The 20,495-nt window shown below is 38.0% G+C and overlaps 1 protein-coding gene across 2 annotated transcripts in view; it reads left to right on the top strand.

The window, feature by feature from the left end:
• The first annotated feature begins 13,107 nt into the window (after positions 1 to 13,107).
• SEMA3E (semaphorin 3E) overlaps positions 13,108 to 20,495 on the top strand; it is a 279,353-nt gene continuing 271,965 nt past the window's right edge. For both annotated transcript variants that reach the window (XM_049893056.1, XM_049893057.1), the window contains exon 1: positions 13,108 to 13,804. In XM_049893056.1, coding sequence (XP_049749013.1) covers positions 13,690 to 13,804 — 115 coding nt within the window. In that variant the 5' untranslated portion in view covers positions 13,108 to 13,689. The remainder of the gene's footprint in view (positions 13,805 to 20,495) is intronic.

Genomic DNA, 20,495 nt, shown 5'->3' with positions numbered 1-20,495 from the left:
TGAGAAACAGCAGCAGAGGACCTGCAGCAGTCGCAGAGGACCTGCAGCAGTTGCAGTGAGCCAGCAGCAGCAGAGCCAGGAGACCAGCACCAGACAGCACTGGAGCCAACCCACAGAGTGAGAGAGCTGAGTGCCTTTGTGCAGGAAGCTTCCTGGTGGAGTGGGGTGCCTCTGGGCACTTATTGGTCGAACTAGGCTTGCCGACCCATGAAGCAAGACAGCTGAATACCTGTGTGCAGGAGGCTTCCTGGAGGAGTAGGGTGCCTCCAGGCATTTAATGGTTGAGCTACAGAGCTTTGGAACATTTGTCCCAACAGGGCAGATGCAGGCATGAGGTCCAAGAGCTGAGAGGCCAAGAAACCAGGAAGCAGAAGCTAAGGAGACAAGGAACACAAGAAGCTGAACTGTATTCAGTCACAAAAGATATGGCCATGACCTCAGGGGTTTCAAAGAGTGGAGCCATGGCCTTTGGTCTTTCTAAGGGTGGAGTTTTTGCTCAGATGGACAAGGAAAATGGTGCGTCTAAAGCCAAGGGAGCAAAGTTGCTGTCCCAGTGGGCTTGGAAAGTGGAGCTGAAGCCCAGAGCCGAGGGGCTTCCACCTAGAATAGAATCTGGAGTGTGGCCAATACTTAGAGTCTGGAAGGCAGGGCCATTGTGTGAACTGTCTCAGAAAACAGAGGATTACTTTCAAAGCCTTGAGGGCTAATGTATGTGTTCTGCTGACTTGCTTGGTGCCTGTTATCCCTTCTTTTCCTCCCGTTTCTTCCGTTTGTAATGGAAATGTCTAGCTTGTGCCTGTTCTGCCATTGTACCTTTGGAAACAAATAACTTGTATTCTAGATTTCACAGATAAAGAAGAATTTTTGGATTTTGGATTTGGAGTTAAGACTTTTGCTATGACATGATGGGGGGAATATGTTTTACATGTTCCAAAGATGTGATTTTTGGGAGGCCAAAGAATGGAATGTCATGGATTGAATTATGCCCCCCCCCAAATATGTTTATCAGTTTGGCTGGGCCATGATTCCTGGTATTGTGTGATTTTCCAATATGTTGTCAATCCTGCCTCTATGATGTTGATGATGAAAGACGGGCAGCAGTTGTGTTAGTGAGGCAGGACTCAGTCTAAAGATTGGATTGTGTCTTGAGGCAATCTCTAGAGACGTAGAAGAGAGAAGTGAACAGAGAGACAGGGGGACCTCATACCACCAAGAAAGCAGTACCAGGAGCAGAGCGCATCCTTTGGACTGGGGTCCCTGCACAGAAAAGCTCCAGGGTAGATTGATGAGAAGGCTGACGGAGAGAGAAAGCCTTCCCCTGGAGCTGACACCTCGAATCTAGACTTTTAGCGTACTTTACTGTGAGGAAGTAAACTTCTCTTTTTAAAGCCATCCATCTGTGGTATTTTGTTATAGCAGCACTGCATAACTAAGACAAAAAAAAAAAAAAAACCTGCTGCTGTCAAGTCAAAGCCAACTCATAGTGACCCTATAGGACAGAGTTGTACTGCCCCATAGAGTTTTCAAGGAGCGCCTGGTGGATTTGAACTGCCAACCTTTTGGTTAGCAGCCATAGCACTTAACCACTACGCCACCAGGGTTTCCGGATAACTAAGACAGTGCCCGTAAAAAGAGAGGGTATGTCCTTCTTCATTAAGTCCTAATTATTGCTAGCTGCTAAAAAGGATGCAATGACTGGAGCTTGGGTGGTGCTATCAAAGCTACCTACTGAGAATGGATGAACAAGATAGAGCTCATGTCATTAATGGTCATGACACTGCCACAACAGCCCCAAACTTATCCCTCACGACATTTACATGAGGGATAAGTAAACTTTGGTCTGATTTAAACAATTGTTATTTTAGGTTTTCTACCACCTGCAACCAAATCTAATTCTAAGGGATAAAGAGGATTCAGGAGAAAATGAAAGGGGAACAGATGAAGACGGAATACAGGCAATATTTTCAAGGAATTGCTTCAGTTAACACTAAGGGAGACAACATTAGGGAATTTAAGCAAATCAGCAAAATTTTTATCTAAATAAATAGGTAAATGAATGACACACCATATTTTTAATGCTTAAAAGCTTACTTCATTGAAAATAATAAGTAATAAAATAAAATAGTTGATATTTTCTGTTCATAGCTTTGTATTATTTATTACCTATTATAAAAATGTGAGGATGTATAAAGAGGAAACAGCAGTTATATCATCATCCCATAGTAAAAGTAACATCAGAGAAGTTTCAGGTATGAGGCACAATGGTCATGAAGTCAGAACTGATTCAATTTAGAGTTCTCTGACCTATCAAATTTTCATCTGAGTTTGCTAAAATTTTAATTAACACATTTTAATCAACAAGACACATTTTCCCATTTAATGTCTTTGTTTCAGACATATTTATAATCATCTCTTCAAAATTCTAAGCCTCTTGCTAAGAAATATTTCCTTAACAGAAGTCTTAATGTTCTTAAGAAGTCTTAAATGTTCTGCAAGGAACATTTAAGCCCCTTTCCCCTCAACCAGCAAGACCCATTATATCAGCCGTAAAAAGTGGTTATGCTCAGAACATAAAGTGTCACAGTATCATTGGCTAAAGCATATTCTTTGTTTTGCAATGGGAAACAAATTGTGAGTACAAATAGGCTTGTATAACATGATTTTGTGGACAACTGAAGACATGTAGTACCAGTGCTGGCCTCCACATGGTGCTAGTGTTATGTACTGGAACGTAATGAGCCAGAACTACTTGGTAACGCACAATAACCTCCAAGCACACTCTATCAAAAATAATCAGAGTAATAAAATACCAGATTCAAATAAAAAGACGCTACATTATACCTGAAATCCTGCCTTATGTAAAATCTGGCTCACACATAATAATAGTTTTGCCAGATCATTTGTGGAAATCACAGTAAAGCAAAAAAAGGGGTGACATGAAATGATGAGTTTAGATTTCATGTTTCATCTTTGGGATCTCACCAGTGGGTTCTATATAACACCCTTTTTTCCATGTATTTTCTCCTCTCTTCCATGGTTAGTTATTTGGAATGTGTTAAGGAAAGGAAGTCCCTGGGGGGAAACAGTCTTCCTAGGACTTCTGCCAAGTTTTCTCTTTGGTCATTGAGATTCCTTTGAACTCTAAATTTCACTTTCAAAGCCAAAATATGATTTATTTTGAATACACTTATTTTCTGTCAGATTCTTCACAACTTTAAAGTTAGTGTTTGTTTCCATTTATTCTAATGTGAAACAGGTATATTCATTGGGTTGATGGCAGCTTTATGTGATGCAAAAAGTTTTATATTCATTTGCCAACTGTATGGCAATTGAAGATACTTATAAAACATTACAAAGCATTTGAACTTTTTGCTCTGTTTCTTGCCAACTGACCAATGGATAATTTCACTGGCTTTATCTATATTCTTCCTCTTCTTTCATAATGGGACACAATTCATGTTATGCTTACCTATTGGTCATTTGTCCTCTCTCAAGACAAAGGGAATACTTAAGGAAATTATCTAAATAATTAACAGAAAGAAACAATGTATTGGTCTCCAAATATTTTAAGATCTCATGGAGAGTCTTGCAAATAACACACACTCAATAAACATTTGTTAAATAAATCACTCCGTGTCAACTGGTTTGAGTCTGGCTTCAGCACTGGTAGGCAAAAAATGATGAAAGCAAAAGAGATTACAGAGCAAGGAAAAGAGAACTCAAGACTTAAAGAAGAAAAAAATTAAAAAATAATTACATTAAATTATCACTTACCTTCCTCCCTCTCTTCTTCCTTTTCTTCCTTCCTTCCTTTTTTTCCTTCTGTCCTTTTTTTTTTTTAAGTAAAAAATCAAGAAACCAACCTTGAAAAAATTAAATCACTTCTTTCCAGGAAGACAAAAAATATGGGTGGTCTTAAGTTCTAGAAGGAGATTAAAGAGGCCTGTGGATGGATAACTTCTTTACTGCAGTTTATGGCATTTATTATTGGTCTCATACTGAGTCCATATCTTAAGTCGACAGGGTATAAAATGTTGTCTTTAGTTTAGGTACATTAGCAGTAGCGTTGTTTGAAAATGTTGGAATCTTTTGGACAAAATAATATAAACGTCAGTAACTATTTGTAAGTGACTTATTATCTTTAAATCCTTTCTTGGAAACTTCTTTCTCCTTTTGCAACCATAGAGATACGTATGTATGTATGTGTGTGTTTTCAGAATAAGAATAATCATTATTACTTAACAATTGTACTTAAAACATTTATTTTCTTAGTTCTCTTAAGAATTTGCTCTTTAATAACTTTACCGACTGTATTTAGCTTCAGTGTTATACCTGGTTACCAAGCTAAGAGATTTGTAGTCAAATTTAACAGTCAGCAAGGGTCAGTATTTAATCAGCTAACCAAATCAGTATAATTTGTGGAGCTAGGCACTCTATAACCTGAAATGGTACGAAGAGAGTATGCTTCCAACACAACCTCGGATGTGGGGCTTTATCTGGTGAGTTCAGCCACAGAGCCTGAGAGTCAACTGAAGACCAACTGCCTTGAAAAGTTATTTTAAAACTATATACACTCCATTATTAAAATTTATTAAAGATACATTCCTGCTAGTGTAATTTGGAAGAGCAATTATGAATTCTCACCTAAATAATATTCTCCGAGAAGACAAGAGTAGTAATTGGGAACACAGGTCCTGGAGTCTGGGTATAAAATGGCGGTTCTAACACTTGCCAGTATTTCACCTCACCAAGTTACTTAACATCTGTGTCCCAGATTTTCCTTATCTGTAAGTGACAATAAAAATAGTACCTAGTGCATAGAGGTATTGTCTGGGTTAAAGCATGATGCTTAAAAAAAAAAAAAAGCTAGCATGTAGAAAACATCAAATTAGCACTAACTATTTTTTATTTAACCGAAAGGGAATTGGTTTGAAGCACGGTGCTAGATGTTGAGGATAGCATTACTAATCATGTATTTTTTATTACAAACCAGTATTATTAGAGAGTAATATCAGTTAAATATTACAAACAATTTGCCATCAATGCCCAGCAATAACTCAAAAATATGTTACAATACACATAGAACCCGATCAATTATAATATATTACGGCTATTTCTGTACATTTTTTTAAGCAACTGATTGGAGCTCTGCCTTTTCTTTTCTAGGAAATCTGTGTAACCCATAAGGAAGAGGTAAAGTATATGTAGGGAAATCATCTCAAGATCTACAAATTAAAGGATTTTTCAGAATTACTGACACATGTAATCTCATTATACCTAAAGAAGACATGAGAAATATCACTGCTCTTTTATTAAAGGAAATTAAAGCCAGTACCTAGCTCAAACAAGTTGCCATCAAATTGATTTTGATTAATGGCTACTGCACGCATATTAGAGTAGAACTCTGCTCCACAGGGTTTTCAATGGCTGATTTTTCAGAAGTAGATCACCAGGTCTTGTGAGGTGCCTCCAGGTAAACTAAAACTTCCAACCTTATGGTTAGCAGAAGAGCTTGTTAACGGTTTACACCACCCAGCGACTCCACACTCACTGCTAACCAAAAGGTTGGAGGTTTGAATCCATCCAGAGGTGCCTTGGAGGAAAGACCTGGCAAACTACTTCAGAAAAAAATCAACCATTGAAAACCCAGTGGAGCACAGCTCTATTCTGACACACATGGTGTCACCATGAGTTGGAGTCAACTCCACAGCAATTTATTTTTCACCTGGTTCAAAATGCTTCTTCTGTTTTTCTTTATTTTTGCAGGCCTCAAACAAAGTGAGAATAAACCTAGTAGAAGTCAGAAACAAACAAAAATTGAAATTTTATAAAATATGAAGTTTGCTCAAATTTTGTGAGTCATTTTGTTTCTTAGAACAGCTAGTCCAAATGAAAAGGAAAAAAGGGCTAATTTTTGGAATTGTTAGCTATCTAAACAATGACATTGGAGTGGTTTCAGCCCAACCTCTTTCACGTAGGTAACTAGGTTGGTTCCCATACGGTACCAATGGATAGGAGGCCATTCTCTGGGGCTACTCTTAGTACCATCCAATCAGGAATAATTTAGTTACCTGTTTTTCTTCACACTTTGTATCACTGAATGAGACTTCTGAATTCCTCGTCAATTCTCTGATGTACAGCATCTGAACTGATTTATCAATAGAAGCATCAGCAGTCTTGGCCTGTAAAACCTAGCAGCACCGACAGCAGCAACAGCGCAGCAGCAATGATAGCAGGACATATCGTTAGGACCCTTGAGTTGTTCCAGACCAGAGATCACCGGAATAACAGGAACAGCAGGAGGAGAACAGAGATTATCAAAGCTAAAATGCCATGGCTGCCATAGAGAAATTTTATCTTTACTTCTAAAAAAAGATCCTTATCATTGCAATTGTTATTCTTCGGTTTACTTAACGGTTTACATCAAAATGTTCTTGAAGTGTAAAACTATGTTGTTCACTTATAAATACTGTTTATGATATTACTTTTGTGTACAGTGTTCAACTGCAAAAGCTAAGTATCTGTCCCCATTCTAGAAGTGACGGGGGAATCACTTTATCCCTTATCTATCCCCCAAGTATCCTGATCTCTCCCCGGCTGCATTAGTAACTCCTGTTGAAGTCAGTTTTAGTGGTAGGTAGGAAGGAACACAAGATCAGTGACTCACTGATGCTATGTTTGTCCAAGAGCACATTTCTCAAAGTATGGGGAGGTAAACTTTGTGTGTTTAGCCAAGAGAGATTATGCTATGCTGTGATAACAAATAAACAAAGTAGCTTAACAATATAAGTTCAGTTTCTGCTCATATGAAGTCTGCTATGGGTCAGGGTAACTTTTCAGGCGGAGTGTCCTCCATGCTGTGATTCAACAACCAAAGATGATTCAATCTTGTGATTTCACCATTTCAATGTAAGGCCCCTTCCTTTACTGGAGAGAGGACTTGAGAAAGACAGGAGAATTGCTTAGAGATAGATCTTGCACTACTTCAGCCCAGAAGTGACACACAGCACTTCTGCTCACATTTCTTTGGCCAGAATAGTCAAGTTGCTTCATATAACTGCCAAGTGCTAGGAAGCACAGTTTTCCATATCCCAGGAAGGAGAGAAAGAACAAATATTTTTGAGGATGTAGGTATCATGGATTGAATTGCGACCCCCCAAAATATCTGTCAACTTGGTTAGGCCATGATTTCCAGCATTCTGTGGTTGTCCTCCATTTTGTGATTGTAATTTTATGTTAGAGAGGATTAGGGTGGGATTGTAACACCGTTACCAGGTTATATCCCTGATCCAATGTAAAGGGAGTTTCCCTGGGGTGTGGCCTGCACCACTTTTATCTCTTAAGAGATATAAGGAAAGGGAGGCTAGCAGAGAGTGGGAACCTCATACCACCAAGAAAGCAGTGCCAGGAGCAGAGCGCATCCTTTGGACCTGAGGTTCCTGCGCTAAGATGCTCCCAAACCAAGAAAAGACAGATGACAAGGACCTTCCTCCAGTGCCGAAAGAGAGAGAAAGCCTTCCCCTGCAGTCTTCTAGCCTACTGGAATGTGAGAGAATAAATTTCTCTTTGTTAAAGCCATCCACTTTTTTATGTCTGTTATAGCAGCACTAGACGACTAAGACACATGGTATGCAAGATAAGCGGAGCAGAAATAAATTTATATACCTTTTATTTGTTTTCATATGTATTAGAAAATATAATTTATGTAGCATGCTAAGACATCAAGCCTGAGGTATTGTTCCCATTTTATATAAGTATAATTTAAATTTTAACTAGAAGAGCTTGGCTTCTAACCGAAAGGTTAAGAGTTTGAAACCACCATCTGCTCCTTGGAAACTCTATGGAGCAGCTCTACCCTGTCTTATAGGATCACTATAAGCCAGAATCAACTCGACAGTGACGGGTTTTTGTCATTATGATAAAACTGGTGACTGTGACAGACTTATGTCTAATGTTGGGTTACACTGTTTTTTTTGTGTGTGTGTGTGTGTGTGGGTACATGAACCATTGTAAAACTCAAATTTTAGTATATACAACTTTAGACAAACTGTGAACATAGAATGGAGCTCAGGAATGTGCTTTTTGTAACAGGTACCCAACATGCGAATCACCAGTAATTATCAATGCATCTTTATTGCATGTTTGATCAATTTCAGTCTGCAAAAATTGGTAAAAATCTTCAATTTCTTCTTTGGCAGTAGTGGTTGGTACATAAATTTGATAAATAGATATACTAACTGGTCTTAGGCATATGGATATTATCCTATCACTGACAGTGACGGGCTTCAGGATAAACGGTGACTGTACGTGTGGACCTCAATGGATGCAATACATAGGAATGAAATTGACTATATCATCAGTTGGAACAAGGCCAAGGGCTGACTACACAACAGACTTTCAATTGCTGATAAGCAAGTTCAAGTTGAAGCAGAAGAAAATTAAAACAAGCCCACAACAGCCAAAATACAACCTTGAGTATATTCCACCTGAATTAGAGACCTCTCAAGAATAGATATGATGCCTTGAACACTAATGACCAAACACCAGACAAGTTGTGGGATGAAATCAAGGACATCATACATGAAGAAAGCAAAAGGTTATTAAAAAGACAGGAAACAAAGAAAAGACCAAAATGGATGCCAGAAGAGACTTTCAAACTTGCTTTTAAACGTAGAGTAGCTAAAGCAAATGGAAGAAATGATGAAGTAAAAGAGATGAACAGAAGATTTCAAAGGGCAGTTCAAGAAGACAAAGTAAAATATTATAATGAAATGTGCAAAGACCTGGAGTTAGAAAACCAAAAGGGAAGAACACTCTTGGCATTTCTCAAACTGAAAGAATTGAAGAAACAATTCAAACCTCAAGTTGCAATACTGAGGGTTTATATGGGCAAAAAATTGAATAGCACAGGAAGCATTAAAAGAAGATGGAAGGAATACACAGAGTCACTATACCAAAAAGAATTGGTTGAATTTCAACCATTTCTGGATGTAGCATATGATCAAGAACTGTTGGCATTGAAGGAAGAAGTCCAAGCTGCACCGAAGGCATTGGCAAAAAACAAGGCTTTAGGAATTGGTGGAATACCAACTGAGATGTTTCAACAAACGAGTAAAGTGCTGGAGGTGCTCACTAGTCTATGCCAAGAAATTTGGGAGACAGCCATGTGGGCAACAGACTGGGAGAGATCTGTATTTGTGCCCATTCCAAAGAAAGGTGATCCAACAGAATGAAGAAATGATCCAATATCATTAATATCACACACAAGTAATTTTGCTGAAGATCATTCAAAAGTGGTTGCAACAGTACATTGACAGGGAACTGCCAGAAATTCAAGCTGGATTCAGACGAGGATGTGGAACAAGAGATATCATTGCTGATGTGAGACGGATCTTGGCTGAAATCAGAGAATACCAGAAAGATGTTTACCTGTGTTTTATTGACTATGCAAAGGCATTCAACCGTGTAGATCATAACAAAGTATGAATAACTTTTTGAAGAATGGGAATTCTAAAACACTTAATTGTGTTCATGAGGAACTTGTACATAGACCAAGAGTCAGTAGTTCTAACAGAACAAGGGTATACTGCATGGTTTAAAGTCAGGAAACTAGTGTGTCAGAGTTGTACCCTTTCAACATATTCAATCTGTATGCTGAGCAAATCTGAGAAGCTGACTATATGAAGAAGAATGGGAGATCAGGATTGGAGGAAGACTCATTAACAACCTGTGATAATCAGATGACACAACCTTCCTTGCTGAAAGTGAAGAGGATTTAACGCACTTGCTGGTGAAGATCAAAAACTACAGCCTTCAATATGAATTACACTACAACATAAAGAAAACCAAAGCCGTCACAACTGGACCAATAAGCAATATCATGATAAATGGAGAAAAGATTGAAGTTGTCAAGGATTTCATTTTACTTGGATCCACAACCAACACCCATGGAAGCAGCAGTCAAGAAATCAAAAGAAGCATTGTATTGGGCAAGTCTGCTGCAACTGGCCTTTTTCAAGTGTCAAAAAGCAACGATGTCACTTTGAGGACTAAAGCAGCCTGACCCAAGCCATGGTATTTTCAATCGCCTCATATGCATGCAAAAGATGTACAATGAATAAGGAAGACTGAAGATAGATTGACGCATTTGAATTATGGTGTTGGGAAAGAATACTGAATATACCATAGGCCGCCAGAAGAACAAACAAATCAGTCTTGAAAGAAGTACAGCCAGAATGCTCCTTAGAAGTGAGGACAGCGAGACTTCATCTCACATACTTTGGATGCATTATCAGGAGGCACCAGTCCCTGGAGAAGGACATCATGGTTGGTAAACCAGAGGGTTAGCAAAAGAGAGGAAGACCCTCAAGGAGATGGACTGACATAGTGGCTGCAAAGATGGGTTCAAGAATAGCAACAATTGTGAGGATGACACAGGGCTGTGTACTGTTTCCTTCTGTTGTATATAGGGTCGCTGGGAATGGAAACTGATTCCATGGCATCTAACAACAAACAACAATACCTTACATGACTCAGCATTAGTTAGTGTGGCTCTACAAGCTGGCCTTGCTCCAGAGGCCAGTTGCTCTTCTACTATTCAAAATTAGACAGCCAGTGACAGAACACACCATGGGGACCCCTGAACTCTGGATAAGTACTCCATTCACCTTTTCTTCTCACTACCAGGCTGACCTTGTTCTTCATGCTTTGGTATGAAACTACCAACAAAGGCAGAAGATTTCTGGAATAAGGTACTTGACCTGACTGGCAATTCCTCCAGAATTGTTATTTTCCTTTTCACCTTGTAATCCATATTTTCCGGTGTTTTTCAAACTGGTAGCCTGACCCCTCTCAAATCAAGTGCAATAATACTGCCGGATATTGTTCCCAGTCCCAGAGCTCATTAGTCCACTAAGGCTCTTCATTTACTTTTGGTGGTTAAGATTTTTTTTTTTTCCTTTTCCTTTCTGTGATTCCCCAGGGTATCGTCTAGAAATGTCTCCTGAGTAGGGTGACTAACAGTGTGATCTTTTTAGATTTATCTTGGTTTACATGTAATTATTAAGAGAGTCTTCTTTCACGCTCAAAAAAAAGTCTTGTTTGTCTGATGAATTATATGGTGACTGTACTCCTGAGTATTGCTCTTGTTTAAATTTTTGAGGTAAATGACTGATTTGGTCTCAAAGAATCTTCATTCTAATACTAGTGACTAAAGCCACATTGGGGTACTTGGGGCTATGAATAGTTCTTAATGTTTGGTTTTTTTAATAGTAATTTTGAGGAATCATTTATGTTTGCTATCTGTAGAGAGAAAGGCAGAAGGACGTGTAGGGGAGCTGAAGAGACTACGCAATAACACTGATGACTGAAGGATAAACCAAAGCACATTTGAGGGATCCAAAGAAACCTATTATTTGGCTTGGACTTTGGTCCATATTGCCCTACACTAATCTGAAGGATGACAGGTAAAACTGAAGAACAACCTGAGTATATAACTGGCCTTTGTAACATTTGTCCCCCATCCACATTTAATGGAGTGATTTTTGTGTCCTAAAGAAATGGATGTAATGACTTAATCCGCTGCCATCTGGTCAATTCTGACTCATAGCTTCAATTGCATAATAGAATTGGGATAGGTATTGAGCAACCTCAGTAGAACTTCAGTTGTATGACAGTAGCCATACATTTGTGATAAAAATTACAGGTACCACATTTACTTTTCACAGAATTCTACTATAAGAAAACATATTAAAGCCATTATTTATTTTCCAGTTACTTCAATTCTAGGAGAAAGTAACAGGGCTCCGAAGGTACAGTATATCACATTTAGAGCAACCTTTAGGTCTGTAGCTCATCAGACTGGCTTTTAAAATATGCAAGCGCCTACAGGGACCACCCCAGGTTAAAAGTCTCTAAATACTTCATGTTGCTTTACTGTTAAATAATATTTAGAATACGTTATCTTTTGTAGACCTTGGAAATCTAATTATTTATAATACCCAGTGACATTTACATTTTGCTAAATATACTCTGCTTATGCAAGAACATATCATGCTTAGAAAAATGGGTAGAGAATGCCTAGCTTACATTTGCTTACATAGAATGCAGAACGTTGGGGCAGTCTTTTTTCGTTGTTGTTATAAACACATGATTTAAAAAAAAACATAATTTTCAAAAAATTTTCTTGGTCATTACCATTTAAAACACAGAATAAGAAAAAGTTGCTATCATACTTCAGATCATTTGTTTGCCACTTAACTCTCAACTATCACGTTATCAAATATGTATTCAAGTTGATTGGTATCTTAGAATAATACTATTCATTTCCATGCCAACAGCTACACACTGTTTGGTTTAGTTTTTGAGATTGATTGAAAGTAGATTGTTAGAGTTGACCTATTGTGTTAGCCTTATTTACACAAACACAATGTCTTGGAAAATAAACTCTGAAAGTGCAGAGCAGTTGAGCCTAAGGTATTTCACATCTTGAGTTTTCTAATATCTGCTTTACCAAAATCCATTGAGTAGAGGATCTCAAGTTTACCATAGTTACCTTAACTAGGGGAAAAATACTTCCAAAAAATTAATTATTCTTAAGCTTTGAGGTGCAATTTCCGACTTGCTTTAGAAAAAAGGATTTGCTTTTAATTGGCCTGAGCAAAATAATCTGTTAGCTCTAAGACACCTATGAAACAATCGCAGGTGGCATTTTTTCAGGCACTTGAAGTACCCTTTCTATACAAGAGTTGAAAATAGCACGTCTAGGATGTAATCAATACAAAAAGCCTTAAACATGAAAAAACCTATAGGGACACACTGACAAAATTGGTTATAGATGGTGATGAACAAATTGTTTTTTAAATGAATTTGTATTTATTCAAGGATTAATCTTGGTGAGTGGGCATTTAAAAGCCCTTCCTGACTCCCCATTCTGGCTCATTACATGCTCTTAAATAATCAGCCCATTGTATGTAACTTCCCCTCCTGGCCCCCGTACCCCCACCCAGACACCGCCACCGAAACGCGGACTTCTCTCCTGCGGCTGAGTAACGAGAGGCCAGTTATAACTGGAGGATCGGAGCAGGACACGTGGACCAGAAAATACTTCCTAGAAACGGCAAGTAAGCGGCTCGACCCTGCCTGAACTTTCCCTGTAAACACAACGCGCTGACAGAACCGCATCCCTGCTGGGTGGATCCTGCAACTCCTAGAGGGAATGGCACTTCTTGTTTTTAATTAGCAAGGTGAAAGGTGAATTAAAACTAGCTGTTTGGCAAGTCAGTGCAAGAGGCTGACTTCTGAGAGGCTTAGAATAGAAGAGCTCCGCCGGGGAAGACAGTGCGTGTGCTCGTTTTTTTTTTTTCTTTTTCTGAATGAACCGCTTGCAGAAGTGACTAAAAAAATACTGCTTCTTCCTGAATCTACCGGCTTAGTTGCTGAAGACAGATCTAGAGAGGACATGGCTCTGACGACTCACTCCTTGGAATGCCCTCTTGCTCCCGGCTTATAAACAACTGTCCCGAGGAAATACAGCCTGACAAATGGCACTTTGGGACTGTGCTTTCTGATGACAACACACTCGATTTCTGACAAAGCCTCTCGCACGCTGCCCCTGGAGGGAAGTCCTAAGTAAAACTCAAACCTGCCTTAAAGTGCGGATCGAGGGCTCGTACGGTGAGCACCAGCAGCATGGGATCTGCTGGGCACATTATCACCTTGCTCCTGTGGGGTTACTTACTGGCGCTTTGGATAGGAGGTCACACAGCTGATACCACTCACCCCCGGTTACGCCTGTCACATAAAGGTAGGTCACCTTTTCAGACCCTTTTGTTTAAAAAAAATGAAGTAATTTAACATAGGTTTATGGTCTTTCAATACCCTTAAAATGTCCCTGAAAAATTTCATTACAAAACTGACCTAAGATTCTAAGTATCCCTAATTAATATGCCACTCTTACTATATGTGAAGTTGTGCAAAGTCACATGCCAACCTAGAGATGTTATTTTCGTCTTGCAAATACTAGGTTTTATTGATGAGAAGTTCACTCACTAGAGGAACAGAAGAGGGTTAGAAGCAGTTGTAAATAGACCTGAGAGATTGAATGCACCAAGTTAGCAGTAGGTATTTAAATACCAATTTATGCATTATGGGAGATAAGAATATTGGGAAAGGGCTTTAGAAATAGGAGTGCAATTAGGGTTTTTTTTTTTTTTTCCCATAATGGGGATCAAAAGAAGAGAAAAAAATTCTGAGAGTCTGAATGATTCCCTATTCCTGATAAAAAAAAGTCAGCACCATGTAATTAAAATGACTAAAAACTGATATAAATTAGCTTCCTAATACAATTGATTATAAAAATATTTCTGTATGTGGCAAAAATATATAGAGCTTATTAACAATCCTTGTAAACAGATTGATAAAGATTAGAATATGAGATAGTATTCCCTTGCATCTTTCCTTTTTAATGTGAATTTGTGTTGTTTTAATACTAACCAGAATGTTTAAATATTTTTTTCTGCAACTGTGTTTTTTAAAGTGGCACCATATTCATAAATAAATGATCAAAAGATAGCTTTTGCATCAGGACCAATTAAAAGCCAGTCATGAAATAGGTGTGGTGATTCTCGTATAAACAAACAATAAATAAAATCCACACTTTGAGAAAGCAACGTTGTTGACTTAAAAGAAAATTGGAATAAATTATCAGGAAAGAGGTATGTATTAGCACCAGCCATTGAGACAGATAACAGATGCAATAGTGAGAATTATATAAGGACTATTTTTTTTTTAATTATGCAATCTTTTAACTTGTCCCCCACTGTAGAAAAAACAGAAGCATGCTTTTTTTTTTTCTTCTTTTTTTAAAATATGGCTAGAATATTACCACAAGGGGCAACAAAAAGGAAGGCCTCAATTTTGTATGACACCATTGGTCTTTTCATCTTTTTATTGGACAATCACAAGTGTGCTTTGACTATGAAAATTTTCTATTTTTGGAGTAGCAAAAAACCATAGATATCTTCTTAGTTTAAATAACCCAGTGCCATCGAGGTTATATAGGTTTCCTATAATCCTATTTGAAGAAATATATTGATACTAAATTTGCAATTTATTTTAAATCCAGTACCCAGCATTATTACCAATCCTTCGGTTTGGGAAGCTGTATCACGGAATGTATCACAGTACATTTCTAGGAAGTTATGATCAAATGCATCAATATGTAAAAGATATGATGGAATGGAATATGGACAAATGAGGATGCTTTCTTATGTAGACAAGTGAATAGGCTGCCATTTTGGGCAAGCTATCATTCTACTATGCCAGGTATTAGCCTTTTGTACCTCAGTATTGGGAGGTTATTTTTTGATAATTTAATACCAGTATGTTTCACATTTTACATGAAATGTATCACATTTTAGTATTTCATTAGAGAGCTTATAATTTGACCAGAGCATATCAAAACTCTCTGACACGAGTAAACGCTATGCTTAATAGTGTTATCAGGCTCATCATCACTATGTTTCTCTTAATCAGAGAAATAATTATAACTGATTTTATGATAGTTTTCATATGGCATAGGGGTAGGCTGCTAGTATCTCTGTACACTGCACTGAATACGTCCTCAAGGTTTTCTTTCAGTTTTTCTTACCCTATTGATTTAATGCCACCAGCTGAAAACGCACAAGGCAATGCTTTTATACAAAGATAGTACAGAGCTTCTTGAAAAAAGAGTGTTCACACTTCTTGTGCAATTTAGTTAGCAAAGTCGGCTAAGAGATTACACAGGAGATGCAGCCTGGAGCAGCAAATGCCCATTGCACCACAAGTGCCTCACTAAAAGGAAAAGCACACATATTGTGACAGCAAGAATATCCAATCGCAACAATCCGATATGAACAGCCCATTTACCCCTCTACTCTCTGGAATTACACAGATATTTCATAGGTCTTAAAAAACCAGTGAGAGGCTATTTCAGAGTATAACCTTTTGCTATCTTGAATGATATCAGTAATGGTAAATTTTCACCATGGGTGAGTTTACCACAAAATACCCAAAGCTGTTGCTGTCCAAGTCGATTCCGACTCCTAGGGACCCTATAGGACAGAGTTGAACTGCCCCATAGTTTCCAAGGAGTGCCTGGTGGATTTGAACTGCCCACTGTTTATTTAGTTAGCAGCTGTAGCACTTAACCACTATGCCACCAGGGTTTCCATGGGTTAATTTAGATGATTAATCTCTAAAAATGGGTACTTAGTCCTTCCAAACAAGAAGTCTTGGGTATACCTAATGTAGCATCTCTGCACTGCTACCTGGCACACAGCAGAGAAATCTGGTAGGCTCCCTGGAGGTGGCTCATTGGATTAACCCAGGGACTCTTCATGGTAGTGGTCTGTGCCATATGAAAGAACGCATGTGTTTTTCTTATGTCCTCCGTATTCCAGGTGGCATTTGATACCACAAGCCTAGTGCTGCTTGCTGAGGGAGTGGGGAATGCTGCAGTGCCATATGCAAAGTTGGAGATAAATTATATGAAAAGATATTTAAAGAACTGCCTCTTTCTTCTCTCCTCCATCCTTTTGTATTTTTCAAGATGGCATTTTCTTAAACAGAGCTTGAGGGGAGGAGAATTTTAGGATTAAAGAGGAGAAAAGACAAAGAAGAGACAAACCATAAAGGTAATATCAGACATGGAGCATCTTCTACCCTGTTTTCCACTGCCTTCGCCCCATAGTGGGATAATACTGAATTCTTCCCTCTTCTTACCAAATACCCCATGCTACACTAGATATGAAATAAAAAAAAAAAAAGAAGGGTTAATTTAGGACAAACCTAACTAGATTTACCCTTTATGAGACAATATATCTGTTCCTGTATTTTTATAGGTACGAAATCAATTGTGTTAACTTCAACATAGCACTATTAAAGGTTAAAATGACAAGATGTTATCCTGCTCTACAAAATTTTTCAGTCAAGATTTTAGTCAAGGTGGGCCCATATCATACAAATACTTTAAAATAGATTATTAGTTATGAATTATAGCCAAGTTTACCCAGCTAAAGAGCATAATATTGGTGTGATTAATGCAAAATAATGATATTCTCCTCCAAGGTTTCCCTTGAAAAATAGCTATGATCCCCATCACAGAAATCAAAAAAAGAAATAATGAAAAGAGAATAGCCTTGACAGATTCAGCCACTTCCTGTTGTTGATGTCTGTTTTGGCCTTATCTTTCACCATCCTGCATTAATGAGCTTACTGGAAAGGCAAAAATAACCTTCTTGTTAATGGAGCTCAAAGAAGAAAAAACAAATAAGGAAAGCCACACATCAAGGAAGAATCCCAATGCATGTGGAAAGCCCCAGAAATTTAATCATGGTAGCTTGGCAGACCCAAGGTGTTCAAAGTCCCAACAAGAAGGATGCAATCACAGAAGCCAAGTAGAATGGCTTCTTAATCAAAATCATTCCTAAAACATATTGACATTGTAAATGTAGATTTGAGCAGTAAATATATATTCATATATATAAAGAACAATAAAACAAAAACCAAACCCATTGCCCTAGAGTTGATTCCAACTCATAGCGACACTATAGAACAGATTAGAACTGCCCCATAGGGTTTCTAAGGCTGTAATCTTCCCTGAAGCAGACTACCACATTTTTCTCCCATGGAGCAGCAGCTGGTGGGTTCCAAATGCCAACGTTTTGGTTAGCAGCTGAGCACTTAACCACTGTGCCACCAGAGCACCTTCATAAGAATGGCGATACCAAAAAATCCCACTGCTGGTAGAGTAGATTCCGACTGATAGGGTGACCATATGGGGCAGAGTAGAACTGTTCAATGGGGTTTCCAAGGCTGTAAATCTTTACAGGAGCACATTGCCACATCTTTCTCTGGCTGAGCAGCTGGTAGGCTCCAACCACTGACCTTGAGGTTAGGAGCCCAGTGCTTTTAACCACTGCACCACTGGGGGTTCTTACAACAGTGATAGTGTTAACTTGTCTGTATTTGGGTATTTTAACCAATCGGTAGTTCAGAGAACTCAGAATTTGAAATCAGAGGTTTTTTCTCTAGCCCTGGTTATCCTGCTTACAGTAATGATAATTGTCCGAGCCTCAGTTTCCTCATTTAGAAAACAGATAATCATGGCGCTTTCTCTGTGTGTCTCACTGAGTTTTTGAGAAGATCATCTGCAATAACAACACCTGTAAAAGCACCTTATACCCCCCCAAAACCTATGTTATTAATATTTTCTGGAGATGATGCATTAAAAAACAACCCATTGCCATCAAGTCAAATTTTGACTCATAGTGATCCTACCGGACAGAGTAGAACTGCCCCATAGAGTTCCCAGGGAACGCCTGGTGGATTCAAACTGCCAACCTTTTAGCAGCCATAGCTCTTAACCACTAAGCCACCAGGGTTTCCAAAGATTATGTACGTGAAGACTAGTATACATTGAGAAGGTTGGAAGGAAGTAGGTCCTAAAGAGAAAAACGCTTGGGAATGTGCTAGGATAATGCTAATACAGAAGACAGAACAAATTGGTCTTAAGTAGCATAAAAATATATAGCTTACCCTAATAGATTGTATTCACTCTAAATCCCACCTTCTATAGCTTTGACCTCTAGTTACAAATAATAACTTAGAAGATAATTACATCATCCGTGTACTTTCCAGTGAAGCAGCTGGGGTCCCCAGACATCTTTCCCTGACACATCAGCCAAAATTTTTTACTATGAAAAGTATACAGATATTCATGAATTACGCATATTCACTTTGCACCACAATTTTAGAATTTTTTTTTTTTAATCATGAGGAAAACATGAGAATAGAATTCTAGACAAGCAAAATGCTAAATGAAAGTTTTGAGTAATCACTCTAAAGGCTGTGGTATTTCTTGTACATCCAGAACAAATAAAAGAGGCAGTGACTGAGCCAGTTTTTCTTGATACCGCTCATAGCTTTGGTTCCTTAGCTAGTAACCAGGTATTATCAATAAAGACTTCAGTCATCCATCTCTGTGTGGCTAATAAATAAAAACTGGCCATAAGATATGATTCATAAAGTAGTTAAATAGGACCCAGGAGTAAACACTAACCTGCATGCCAAAAACTCCATCAGAGAGAGCCAATGAGAATTAGGTTGTGAATTTATTAAAAAAACAAACAGTTCATATTCAAAAAAAAAAAAAAACACTGAGTAAGATGAAAAGGAAATAGAGTATGTTTTGTTAAGCTTAGTTTTCACAGAATACGCCTTCTGTGCACGAACTCTAAGGATTTTAAATAGTTCGTGTTTTTAGATAGTTTTGTATTTTTAGATTCGCTGCAGACAAGTATTGCCTGTACATTGCAGCAGTGCGGCTGGATATGCTGAAGCCCCTAAACGATTCTCTGAATTAATCCATTCTTATCTAGATGTTGGGTATTATAGAAAATTGTTATTCCTTACTACAGAAATATGATGAGGGGAGGTCAGCAGTAAATGGAATTTATGAATAAATGGGGCCAATTTGGGGCTGAAAATAATTTACATGGTCACAATAATCTTTGAATAATTTTGTGAGAACAGTGTTGTACACATAATATATAACCAATAGTCATTCTTGGTTAATAAATATGTAAAATAGGTTGTCATAATGAAATCTTTTGAAAAAAATGCAGGCTGCCAATTGGCATTTTGTTGTCCATCTCTGATTTTTCATTTAGCCTGAAAGGATTCCATAAAGAGCTCTTCTCTTACAGTCCAAAGTGAGATCACTTGGTGGTCTCAGTTTGATGGCCACAAAAAAAAAAAAAGGCAGCAAACCATCAAATTGGTTGTAACTGGTGAAAATTATTAACCTGCTGAGTTAGTTTTGCCCTTTTATTTCTTCAAAGATACCTACTGGAATCACAGGTGAGACTTTCAGTGGGAGAGTGTGCAAAGATTTGCTCCTTTATCTTTGTGTGCAGAACTCTTCTGTGGCTTAGTAGAGGAATTTAGTCTGCAGGAATCTAGAAATGGCACTTTGCATGCATGCATGCCCCTTCACACATAGCCACTGCAGCACTGAGTAGTCTTTAAGTTCAGACTTAGAGAGTTAAAGAAAAGCCACAGCTGAAATCATACCACTCATAATATTATCCAAAAGGTGAAGAACAAACATTTAGATTATTTTCTTGGTTTCAATAGACAGGGCCTCAGTGTTGTATTTTTTTAGCACAACATCTGATACTTTGAAATGCTTTCTAAGTTATACAAGGAATGATGATTATTTTAATAATGGTATTTTTCACAGTACAATTTAAATAACATTTGAAACAGAAGAGAAACTATCAATGTAGTTAGTTATTCTTACTTAAGCAAGCATTGTAATTAAGCAAGCATTATACTTTGTACTTTAAAATAAAGGTAATAATGACAAGACTGGATATTTTGCAGGATTGGCTTTTTGGACTAGGAATGAAAAGTATAAGCCAAGTGTTACAGTCTCTGATACTGAGAGAACC

The sequence above is a fragment of the Elephas maximus genome, chromosome 8 (assembly GCF_024166365.1).
Source record: "Elephas maximus indicus isolate mEleMax1 chromosome 8, mEleMax1 primary haplotype, whole genome shotgun sequence".
Classification (NCBI taxonomy): domain Eukaryota; kingdom Metazoa; phylum Chordata; class Mammalia; order Proboscidea; family Elephantidae; genus Elephas; species Elephas maximus.
The sequence above is the reverse complement of the archived record's forward strand: the minus strand, read 5'-3'. Positions and strand labels throughout refer to the sequence as shown.